Source organism: Vigna angularis, chromosome 3, assembly GCF_016808095.1.
Source record: "Vigna angularis cultivar LongXiaoDou No.4 chromosome 3, ASM1680809v1, whole genome shotgun sequence".
Lineage (NCBI taxonomy): Eukaryota > Viridiplantae > Streptophyta > Magnoliopsida > Fabales > Fabaceae > Vigna > Vigna angularis.
The window spans coordinates 12,176,058-12,188,565 of record NC_068972.1 but is presented as its reverse complement, the minus strand read 5'-3'; the positions used below and the strand labels follow the sequence as shown (position 1 = coordinate 12,188,565).

At 34.0% G+C, this 12,508-nt stretch overlaps 2 protein-coding genes across 5 annotated transcripts; both read left to right on the top strand.

The window, feature by feature from the left end:
• Positions 1 to 771: 771 nt before the first annotated feature.
• Positions 772 to 8,590, top strand: LOC108326017 (uncharacterized). Of its 4 annotated transcripts, XM_017559239.2 has the most exons (5): positions 772 to 929; positions 1,332 to 1,412; positions 2,440 to 2,930; positions 3,105 to 3,272; positions 6,616 to 8,590. In XM_017559239.2, exons 3-5 carry the CDS (start codon positions 2,468 to 2,470, stop codon positions 8,223 to 8,225), a joined length of 2,241 nt encoding a protein of 746 aa, XP_017414728.1. In that variant the 5' UTR covers positions 772 to 929; positions 1,332 to 1,412; positions 2,440 to 2,467; the 3' UTR covers positions 8,226 to 8,590. The 4 variants fall into 4 exon arrangements, with proteins under 4 accessions (XP_017414728.1, XP_017414729.1, XP_017414727.1 ...); XM_017559240.2 differs by lacking the exon at positions 1,332 to 1,412; XM_017559238.2 differs by lacking the exon at positions 772 to 929 and having other exon boundaries at positions 962 to 1,412.
• A 112-nt stretch (positions 8,591 to 8,702) lies between these two features.
• On the top strand, positions 8,703 to 11,475 carry LOC108324701 (uncharacterized). Its single transcript, XM_017557638.1, has 3 exons — positions 8,703 to 8,707; positions 8,781 to 9,167; positions 11,039 to 11,475. Exons 1-3 carry the CDS (start codon positions 8,703 to 8,705, stop codon positions 11,343 to 11,345), a joined length of 699 nt encoding a protein of 232 aa, XP_017413127.1. The 3' UTR covers positions 11,346 to 11,475.
• The last annotated feature ends 1,033 nt before the right edge of the window (positions 11,476 to 12,508 follow it).

The window sequence follows — 12,508 nt, the reverse complement described above, 5'->3', positions numbered from 1 at the left end:
TTAATACTTCATTCATTTTAATGGTAACTAACTTAGAATTAGTTGATGAGGAAAAGTTAGATCAATATTAATGATAAGAATGTTGAAAGGGTGATGTTTGACCTAATCAATAAATACTCATTGTCACATCCGAAAGGTAGCTAAAATCTTCTTCCTTCTTTCCTTTCGAGCGGCGAAACACCATCCCTATTTGTTGTTTGATGTAATGCATAATGAATGTAGGGTTGATATCGCTATCTGCAACTTGTAAAACGGGTCAATCAGGCATTTGAATTCACTGAAATTGCAAAGTGGTCCTGAATGTCACACCCAACCTCATAATATGGGTACATGAAGCATTTATCATATACAAAATAAAAAACAATGGTAATTTTTAAATGTTTGATGAAGAACAATAGTTTAGGAGATAGTCTGAAAATAATATGTTTAAAAGAGAATAGGAGAGTAAAAAAAAATCCAAGTTATATAAAAGTTTACCAGTAAATAAATATTGATAAGTAGAATAAAACAGACCATCCCAACAAAACTTTTATATATATATATATATATATATATATATATATATATATATATATATATATATATATATATATATATATATATATATATATATATATATATATATGATAAGTAGGATAAAAGAAGCTCCTTAGATAGATCACATTTTTCAAGGAAAAAAAGGACTAAAAGCAAATAATGAAAAGTTGAAGGTACACTACACCTATTCTATAGTGTAGAATAACTTAGGGTGTGAGTGGAATGGCATGTTTCTACGTGGCAGATAATAGACCTCACATGAACAGCTTCTGGTGCCAGCTAATGCCATTCTAGGATCTTTGGCAACTTCAACTGGATTCTCTCATCTTTCTCTAACAGCCACACACACCACCAAACCAAATTTTCTTTTTCTGTTTTGTAATCTACAAGAGGTATGTTTCTTTTCAATCCTTTCTTCATCTTCTTAGGGCCTTGTTTAATGTTTATCTTCTTGTGTTCTATTACATTCATATGTACAAGATAATGTTCTTCTCATATGCCATAGTTATGTTCAGCTTTATATGATATAAGACATATAAATTTCCTTTTTTGGAAGTGTATATCTTTTCTATTTTTGTTCGATTGCTTATTTTCACCTGATTATAGGGTGTGCATGTGCATCACGTCCATTGTTTTATAACTATAAAGTTTGTAATATTTGGTCTTATATATATGCAATGGATATGTATATAGAATTGACTCTGCATGAGCTTTGAGGCCTTGAACTTGATCAGATCTAATTATTTACTTCTTCCCTGAGCTTATTGATTTCCTTATGTTCAACTGTAACGCAGAGAAGACAACACCAGTCTACCAATTTTAGATTCAAGTTTGTACCTGTCTTTGCTGTTCCTGAATTTTAAGCATTATAAACAGTAAGTTCACTCAAAACAATGTCTTTGAGTGCATAAAATCTTATTGATGATGATAAGCTGAATTTAAAAGAATAAAAAAAAGAATATATGAGAATTTATTATATTAAAGAGTGCAAACATCAAGAGCCAATTGTATAATATTTTATTTGGGAGGATTAAATTTTGTAAAAATATTGGATGGATCACTTTGGGAAATGACAGTTTAAATTTTTTAAACAATTTTTTGTTTGTGGTTCCAAGCAGCACAGTCATGCACAAAATTTTTGGGAATATCTTGTAGGAAAGGAAGTCATGTTTTATGTATGGATTAAGTTTCAGAAAAATCTTGAGTTTTTTTCTATGCCATTGCCAAGAATGTTATCTGAAGATTGAGGTTTTAGTTTGTGTGAAGGTAGTTGTCAAATTTATACAAAGTTGTAAAGAAAAAAATTGTTGCCCCTATGCATGCAGCTGAAGTTTCATCTCTTGTTAGGAGGTCCATGAATGAAATAAAACATATTCATGGAGATGTGTATTAAAGTCATAATCAGAATGTTAAATTGAAATTTAAAACCTGAATCTCATAAAATGTTTACAGTAAAGTATATTGATGGTACATATAGGTTTTTAGGTCTAAAGAAATATTCTTCAAATTTTAATATAATGTAATAAATCAATTCTTTAAGTTGTAAAAATTGAAGTATATAACTACAAAGTTTTAAAATATGCAGAATTTTTAAGATGCTTGCACTAAAACAAAACCTGTGAATTAAAAATGACAGTGTTATGGTGTTTTTCTGTCTCCTATAAGATTGTTCATGCAAGACATTTATGATTTTTATGAGGTAAAAAATGGAACAAATCATATGCATGTATTCAACATGCCTTGTAAGATGCATCTCAAAAATGACTTGAGTAATTTATGAATCAAGTAATTTGATGGTTCCCTTAGAGTTAAGGAGCTAGCTGTGTTGCTGTTCATTTCTACATAGAATTTTTATTCAGATGACTACTTAAAAGGCTAACTTTGATTGTTATAATATTGCAGGACCGTCCCCTTCTACTGAAGGGTGAAGATGAGTTCAGAGAACAAGAAAATAAAACCAAAGACTGATTTTGAACTCGTTGTAAATTATTCTAATCGATGCATCTGGAAAAAATTGAAAAATGACTCCTGTGCAGGTGCAAATGCAGCTTGTAAAATAGACAAGACATTTTCTGCCACTGATCCCCTGTCAGAAATAGTTTGGTCTCCTGATGAAGGTTTCAGTCTCAAATGTGTTGATTCAAGTTTTAATAAAAAATCCTCCCTGTTCCGGGATTTTGAACCAAGCAGTATGGTTCTTGCTCTGCTCCAAAGCGTTACTGATGGAAGTTCTGCAACGGATAAACCAGTAAATGACGTTTTTGTAGAACCTATTGCAGTCATATGCTCAAAGAATGATGTTTCCTCCACAGATACTCCCTCTGGGCACCCATCAAGTGATTCAGTTGTCGTCATTCCCGAACATAAAACATGTGAAGATGATAATGGTACAGGTAAAAGTAACATCTACCGTGGTCACTGTAGATGTAGGGAAAGGAGGATTTACAATACATCTTTGATTTCAAGTAGTTGATTTATTGGAACTTGTCAATTTGTTTGGTTTACTTATTGTCACTTTTTTCCTGTAAACTACTTTTGCTCAATCCCCCAGAACAATGATCTGACAGGATTCGGTGATAACATGGAGAAAATTAACATTCCAACGGAAACACTTCATTTGCCAAACGGTGGGAAGGAGATTGTGATGAATGATTGGGAGAATAATCTTTGTGCTCAAGCTGACATTGGAACAGCTATAATATCTGAGAGAAAGGGAAAGAAATCTACTATTTCAGGTATGTGCTGTATGTAAAATATATGACACACACCTCTTTATTGTATTCCGTGTCACTCATTGTGTATTTTCATTGAATGAAACAGGTCTTTAAATAGCCGCAAATTGTAACAGACCCAAGTATAAAATAAAAACAGAATCGATTACAATAGCAACAATTGAAAACAAAAACTGCAACAAAAAAACAAATAAAATAAAACTCAAACGAAATTATAAATAAATTTCCAAATTTAAGTTTATTTCAACAAAATTCTCTCGTAAATTTAAATACTCCCATCTTTTATCCCGGTTACCTTCCTGCACGAGCAATAATGTAGGTATTGGTTTTGTGAACATGTCAATAATTTGTTATGTACTTCCTACGTATTTAAGCTCCATCCTTCTTTCTTCCAAGATGTTGTAATGTACTCAACCTCACACTCACATGTCAATAGTATCACAATAGACTATTTCTTCCAAATCTAGGTAAAGGTACGAAGAAAACATAACCTATCATGTTTTTTCGGTCAATGTCTCCGCACTAGTCACTATCTCTGTACTCACTAAGTCAATAATCGTATGAAGTGGTATAAAACAGCCCAAATGATATTGTTCCTTTCACATACCTTAATATTCGTTTCAATGGTTTCCTCAACTCCTCCATAAACCAATTTGTAATCCTGTGTCAAGTCTCGTGTTTGTCAACTACCGCATATCTAATTAAGTCGCGATACATGCTTGCATCAACTCGGTCTCCATTTTCATGTATGGACAGTTTTATGTCGAGTTCCATAAGAGTAGAAACCGAGTTGCACTTTTCAACTTCTTCAATATCTCTTCGGCATACCTTTTTTGGGACACAAATTATTTTCATGCTTTGGTCGACCTCCAAAATAAGAAAGTACTTCATGACACTTAGATCGATCATCTTAAATTCCTTTTTCATTATCTCTTTAAACTCTTCAATTAGCTCGACTCTACTTCCCATGAATATTAAGTCATCTACGTATAGGGACGATCATCATATCCTCTTTATTTTTCTTTAAGTATAGAGCATGCTCATATGGACACGGCTCATAATAATTTTTTGTCAATCCTCTCATTCCATGCTCGAGGCCTGTTTTAAACTATATAGCGCCTTCTTTTCTTCACCTCTTTGCATGTAGCTAAGAGGTTGCTTCATGTAGACCTGCTCTTCCATAACTCCATTCAGAAATGTCGAATTTACGTTCATCTACTGTATCTTCCATCTATGTTGGGCTCTTAAGGAGAACAACAACCAAATTGTCTCCATTCTTGTCACAGGAGAAAAAAGATCATCATAATCAATTTCATTATGTTATTTGTAGCCTTTCCCCCACAAGTCAAACTTTGTAACGTTCCACTTCTCTACGTTGATTTTCTTCTTGTATACCCACTTTGCATTAATTAGGCGGGCTCTTATGGGTAAATTTGGTAGCTCTTATGTATCATTTTGTTTTATTGAATTAATCTCTTCACCAATTACTTTCTTTCACTTGTCATCAAACACGACTTCTTTAAATTTAAGATCTTCTACACCTACTAATAGACATATCACATGTGTACCTCATTATAGGAGCTATAAATGTCTCGTAAATTTCAAGTTTTGGGTTATAAAGATTCCTTTTCTTCATCAAAATTCTCATTGTTCCTCCCAACAATAGACTTCGAGCTCCTTCAACCAATATTTGAGCTCCTGCTATCTATTTTTGAGCTCTCTCCCCAAGATTCTAAGCTTTTGGAGAGCTTGTCCTTCATATCGTCTCAGCTTCATTCATTCTCCTCGTCAACCTAGACATCCCGACTTACAAGAATCTTGTCTGTAATTGGGTTATATAGTTTATGTGCTTTTGCTTTTTCATCGTATCCAATAAAAACATACTTTTTACTTCTATCTTCAAGTTTTGTTTTGTGTTGAGTTGGAAGATGGCCATAAGCCACACTGCCAAATACTTTGTTGGGTACAAACAAAGTCTCACATTGAATAAAATAAGAGATGAACATGAATTTATATACACATAAGATACCTCCATTTGTAAGAGGCCTTTTGGAGTGGTACCAAAAACAAATCAGTGAGGGCTTGGCCCAAAGCGGACAATATATTACCAATGTGTTGAACCTCCCTACAAATAGTATCAGAGACCGGGCTCAGACGAGTATGTCTCTCCATGATCAGGTGAAGCCAGCCAGATGAGTCATGAGAGGTGGAGCAAGAGATGCCTTCCGCTGTAGGGGAGGTAGGAACCAAAGTCCTTTGTTTGAATGAGTTTATATACACATAAGATACCTCCTTTGTTTGAGGAGAGGATATTGGGTACAAACAAAGTCTCACATCTTATAAAATAAGAGATGAACATGAGTTTATATACACATAAAAAGCAAATCCGTGAGGGCTTGACCCAAAGCGGACAATATCTTACCAGTGTGGAGTCTTATGTGTGTGTTGTCCCTCCCTACAATACTTTGATATGACTCGCGCTCGGCTTCTTTCTACTTCACACTTTTTGTGGTGTCATTCCATCCAGTTTAGTATGTGGACATCTATTCTGCACATTGTATTGCTTCTGATAACTTCTCTAACATATAACTTCTCTAACATATTCTTACCTTTGAGCATGGTTCGAATCATATCAAGGATGATTCAATTTTTTTCTTCCAGCCACATCGTTTTGTTGTAGTGAGTATGGATATGTTAAGAACCATCTATGTGGTGCTCCTCACACTACTTCATAAACTTTTCTGACATGAACTTGTCTCAGCACAACTTTTATATTTTTTTGTCGCCTTCTCAACCATCAAACTGAACTTTTTGAATACCACAGACACCTTTGACTTCTGCTATAAGAAATAACTCAAGCCTTTCGACAAAAATAATCTACAAATGAAACGAAATACTTCTTACCGCTGAATGAACCAGGAATAGTCAGTCCACACAAGTCGATATTTATTAGTTCAAGTTTAATTATGCGACAACTGAAAACAAAATTGGCCACAGAAAACAAATAAAATAAAACTCAAACGATTATTTCAACACTCTAATCATCATTTCTATGATAATGGCAGGACTGGAATTTAGGAATTTTTGGAAACTTTTGTTACTCTTTCTCGGTGCATGTTCTGCATTCTTGTTTTTTGTAAACAGATTATATCAATATCCCTAGATCATATAAAACAATTCTCATCATTGGGGCACTTTTAGTTTCTTTTTTTATAACATAGGTTCTAGATTTAAAACAATTTCTTCATGTTTAAAGGGTACACGCTGAAACTTTTTGTTAAAGAAAATGCAAGTTCGTTCTTTTGTGTATCCCTGAAATATCACCTGCATCATGATTTTCCTACAGGTCAGATTGGCGAAAGGCCAATAAGTAATTTATTACTTCAAGCAGATGAACCTAAATGTAGCTTGGAAGAAAATCCTTCTACGAAACATTGCAACGCAGGTACAGAAACTGATGTTCTCAACAAGGTAGTTGAAATAGAAGATGGATTATGTGCTAGGGTTGAGCATGTAATCGAATGTAATGGTTCCGCTACTCACGGAACAAATTTAATATCTTCTGGCGTCAACCCTTTACCAAAACTAGAATCAACGACAGAGAATGATTTGCAAACTTTCAACAGTGAGTCAAAATCCAATGAGAAGAAAAACAAATTCACTGGAAATGAAATGATGCTACTACGTAGTAAGAACCCTACAATCATTACTTCTCCATGTAATAGCAGGATTCGTATGACAAGAAATGAAGGTAAGGAGAAGTCATTATCAGATGGAGACTCCAATGTCAGTTTACCAAAGGAGAATGACTTCCATTTAAGTGTTGAAAGTTTCCGTCGTTCTGAGTTAATTTTGGCAGGTAAGAAGAGAAGCAACTTTCAGCAAGTGATAATTGGGAGTAAAAAATTAAAAAAGCATATTCAAGAAACTTCATGTTCTAAATCCTATGTTCAACCGGATAGCTCATTCATGAACTTGGTTTCAAACATGCTGAAAAGATGTTCACAATCAACTCAAGATGAGAACAAGTCATTGGCTCTTAACCTTGAAAATCCTAATCACCATCTTCAACAGCCTGATCAGAAACTTCTCACATGCAACACGAGTCAAGATCCGAAGCTAAAAAATGCAGGGTTCAGATCCAATTTTCAGTCAGTGGCTGGTGCAAAGTTTAAGAATGTTGGAGCAAGAAAATTTCAAGTAGGAGATGCTTCTAAAGATTTTGAGCTACGAAATAAGGTACATGGAATAGATGTTGCTCCAATTACCTTCTTTGCAGAGAACAATAGCCTTTACAGACGGTATTTCCCATCAAATAAACTTGAAGTATCTGAAGGGAGACTTCAGACTAGTCCTATAAATTCTCTCAACAGTCATGAACAGTGGGTAAATAACTCATTGGAGAATGAAAATTATTACAAGGTGGGGATAACTAAGGAGAAGGAAGGAATGACATCACTACCACTGCATTCACCCTCAACTGGAAAAAACAGAAATAATAATGAGAATGCTGAATCGAATGCACAGCATGAGAGAAGGGAAATCTGTCATAAAAGTGACACTGTGGAAGGACTCTGGATAAATCGTTTTTTACCAAAGTCAACTTCACCCTCGATAGTGTTTGATCACCTGAATGAGAGAGGTGATTCTGGAGACCATTCCACGTCTTTCTCAAAGAATACACAATCCCATAAACACGTTTCTCTGACCAACTGCAAGATAGAAAAGGCCAGAGAACAATCTGATGATGACCAACTATTTAACGAGGCTCAAAATTTACAGTGTTGTATCAATGAAGAGGATTCCACTGTCCTTAAGGATAAGGGAAGTCAATATCAGTTTGCAAAGCATAAGTTCAACTCCATTACACATTTCCCAGGATTGAGAGATTCAAGGCCAATGGTGTCCATGTTTGCAAGAACATTAGGTGCCATCAAACAATACCATAAAGAGTAGTCTACCACAGATAAACATCTCTTGCTTATGCTTACTAGAGGTCACTGACTTGTGATTTACTAAAAAGGTTACAGGAAATAATTCATGATCTTATAAAAATAGAAATACATTTAGGAGAATTGGAGTATCTCATTGTCTATAAATTTCTATGTATTGTTGTTTCAATACTCCTATTCTCTTGTTTCTTTCCTTTGGTGGCAAGTGTGATGAATACTACATTAATTAGAATCCCTGTATAGGGGCTGAAACATTTGATTATGTAAAAATCCATACTTAGCAGCTCCAAGCAACATTTGGATAATTGTATAACAACTTACGGTGATATTCTAATCAAATCTACTATCTAATATATCTACTATATATCAGATCTTTTTGTCATTTGATTTTCCATATTGAAACTTTCCCGCTTCTCCCCATAGACACTGTGTATGATTGACGTTCTGCAGATGAAGGCTTCAACATTTTTTCTTCTTCTTCATGCGGTCAGAGAAGGCACAAAAAACAAATCTCCTTTTTCACACAAAAAACCAATTCCGAAAAACTCATTCACTGAAGAACCACTCTCATTCTTCACGTACAGAACCCACCAACAGTCTCTTCTATACGCCCCTCACCTTCCATCTCTTTTTTCTCCCCAAACCAATCTTTACCATTTTCTTCTCCAATCACACCTTCATCTTCTTCACTCCACAAACCTCCTCTCGATCCCTTCATCCATCACTTCACTCAAACACCGGCGAGATTCCGACGAGCCTCGACGGTCAGCAGAGGCGACGGCTTCACCGCGCGGTCACCTGTTCACTCACCCTCTGCATCGTCGACTCCATCCCCCAAAATCGGGCACTACCAGACATTCGCCGGACTGAAACTCCTTCAATGTCGCTTCCACTCTACTCCGGTGTCGCCACCATATCCTGCTTCAGCCACTGCACAAGCTAGAAGGTGAAATATGGGATTACCTCCTCCCTTTCTTTCTCTCTCTTTCTCTGTTTTGAATTTTGCGATTATGATTGACGAACAGGCGGTGTTACTGCGAGCTTACTGTGTAATAGATACTATGCTTCAAGTTGCATTATTTATTTTGTTGTATCGGGTTTAAGATTTGAAGCTGGTATGTATTTTTTTGTTTTTTGGTATAAACGAAGGTTCACTGGTATGTATCAAATGAAGGTGACGAGGGGTGAAGTAGAACACAGTGAGTGATATAAGTGAGACATATATAAGAAACTAACAAAGAACTCACGTTTTCACTCTTAAACACAGACCTTCTATTGTTTTACAAATGATCACAAACACATTATGCATTTCTTGGTTACTTATTTATGAAAGAAAGAAGGTGCATAAAACAAAACACAAACATTGGTGGTGCATTCACAGGTTGTAGTGGGTGTTAAATTTTCAAGTGCAAACAAATTTCTTTTCATCCTTAAAGCAATTGTGGGCCCATTGTCATCATGTTCTTGATTTAATTATAAGATTGCTAAGCATTTTCTTCCTGGTAGAATAACTAAGTTTTTAATGACTTTGTAAAAAATTAGTAACTTGTTATTCAGTAGAACAATACTCGATCATCACTTCTTTCTCGGTTACTTTCTCGGTTACTAGTTTCTAAATGTCGTGAAATCGAAGGTTTATATGTTTTGACTATATATGAAATATTGAATTTTTGCATAATGTAATTAGTGACTTCTTATCATAAAATATCACTATGGGAGTATCTTGTATTTTATGCTTTACTTCAAGAATTCTTCTTAATCATATAGTCTCAGTTGTACAACTTTGTCATGTATTCTGCTTTTGCATATTGTCTCGTCTCAAAATATTTAATCATGATCTCCTGAATTTTGTAATCATCTTTAAATTATTGTCAGTAAAAATCATATCATCAACATAAAGGCACATAGAATATTATCAACATCAACAAATTTGGTATACAAAGTATGTTCAAACAAACATTTCCAAAAACCATTTTGCACATATTAAGAATCAAACTTCTTATAACACGTTCCGGATGCCTGCTTTAAGCTCTATAGTGTCTTCTTTAATATGTAGACTTTATCTTGTTTGCTTTCACTATCATGTCCTACAGGTTTAACATACACTTCTTCTTTCAAAGTATCATTTAGGAAAGCAAACTTAATATCATTTGATGAATTTTCCAATTATTGTGGACTGATAGAGAGATAATCATACAAATTGTATCTAATCTCGTCACACGAGTAAACACCTCAAAATGATCAATGGTGCTTACTGCAGGAGGTGAACAGTGAGTGCAACAAGAATTTTTATAATCCTACCAGTGAAAGTTGTTCTAGCAAGCATGATTTAACTACGTATAAATTACTGTCATGAAATGAGCTAACTTGAACTAAATAAGATACAGGTTGAAGTTTCTTCAGTCATTGGATCCTTTCACACTTTACCTCTCATTTTTTTTTTATGTGTGTTTGATTTGTTATCAATAATAGCTCACTCTACTGCATTTGCTTGATGGTTGGGAGATGGTAATTTAAAATCACTCTATTATTTTGTGAAAGCGTTCAAAACACTTTTATGGCGGTACCTTAGGGCTTCAGTTGTGTAACATTGCATTGCCAATTGTTTTTCCAGTTTTTACTTAATGAGGAACTTCATAATTGATTAATTTGGGTCTCAAATACATGGGATGTGTTCTGATTATAAAGAATCTTATATTCAGATAATGTAGATTTGCCTATATAATGAAAATTATTGAATGACTGAACATATTTTCTATTAGGTCAGCAAGAACTTGATTTACTTGATTTAATTTTGATTTTTTGTTTCAATTTCAGAACATGCCTGAAGCTTGAGGAGTATCAGACTGACTGGTGCTTCAGCAACAGGATGATCTTCCTAGAGAAGCCACCAGCTGCAGTGAATAAGCCTAAATATAGGGCTTATTCACTGTGCATTATCATAATACAATTGGTGTGGTTCTGTCATTGTTTCAGAGAAATGAAGATTTTAACATCTTCTGCAATAAAGAAAAGATTTGTGAAATCAGATAGTCTGCTGAACAATTCGAACAATGTTTTCATTAGCTTTCGGAGCAATATGGTACTACTGGCATTTGTTAGTCCAAAGAAAAAATGGATTTAACATTTTCACTGACTATTCATTATCTAACCTGAACAGAAGTGTCAAGTGGTGGTCGTAACCAAGGGAGCACTAATTGTATAAACATACACAATTCTTTTCATGCTTTTAGCTGCACAATCATCTATCTTAGATTACTCGTATAGTGAAAATACTTCTCATTAATAATTTCATATGTTCCATATTATCAAAAACTAAATTTATTATTATCTTCATAAATATATATAATTATTTCTCTTAACACAAGAAAGAAGAAGAAAAACCGACCCGTGTAATACTAGTAATATATTGAAGATAAGATAACAAAATAATTAAATTATTAGAATTTAACTTCAAATCATTATGAACTAATTTTTTAATAATAAATAAATCATTGGAAGAATAATTACCGTGATTGTATATGATCATGTGCAAGGGAATGCATTTTTTTGTCTCTAGATTCTAGATAGGGCAAAGGAACTTTTTAAGCAACATATCAAAGCAAATCCTTGGTAAACTCAATTTCTTCATTTGAAATATTGTGTCACATGAGCAAAATAATCGAAGTAAAAAAATAAGGAGCTGATACATTAAAACAAATCCTTGGTCAAGTCAATAATAATTTAATAATATTTTATGAGCTGGTGATGCCTAAGAATTCGTAAGAAAATCTTAATGTTTAAAATATTTATTCTTGTTGTACACATCATTTTTATGTGTTCCTAAGTATAATGTGAAACTTTTTGTTCTGCAACAGTATCATGTGTGGGTATGAGTGGATGAGAACAACAGTAAACTTAACTTTTGCTTTTTCTGGGCACATTCTGTCAAAGGTCGTGTCTCAGAAAGTTTACCACCTAGTGGTGTTGCTTTTATTGAGAATCAATTGCGAAGAGCTTCTTGTGTTCTTTTGTTTCCACTATTCGATTATAAAAGTTAGTTAATCATATCGTGATTTACATGAACAGTTAATTCAGCTTACTTTGCTGAGATTCCGACTTAAGAAGATCCAGTAAAAAAAAAAAAGGAAACTAAGGAAATGATAGACATCCGATTTGAAGGAGAATTATAAAGCATTAAAGTTAAAAGCTGGAGATTATTCTATGTTTTTGTTGAGAAAGTTTGTTTCATTTGTTTCTTATATAATTATAATTAGTTGTATGTGAAAGGAAGACGCTTAAAGTTAA

Coding starts and splice junctions, on each gene's coding strand:
- LOC108326017 (XM_017559240.2), top strand. CDS start 2,468: ATGAGTTCAGAGAACAAGAAAATAAAACCAAAGACTGATTTTGAACTC. Junction 2,931..3,104: donor TGAAGATGATAATGGTACAG/GTAAAAGTAACA, acceptor ATGATCTGACAG/GATTCGGTGATAACATGGAG. Junction 3,273..6,615: donor AAAGAAATCTACTATTTCAG/GTATGTGCTGTA, acceptor ATTTTCCTACAG/GTCAGATTGGCGAAAGGCCA.
- LOC108324701 (XM_017557638.1), top strand. Junction 9,168..11,038: donor GCCACTGCACAAGCTAGAAG/GTGAAATATGGG, acceptor TTTCAATTTCAG/AACATGCCTGAAGCTTGAGG.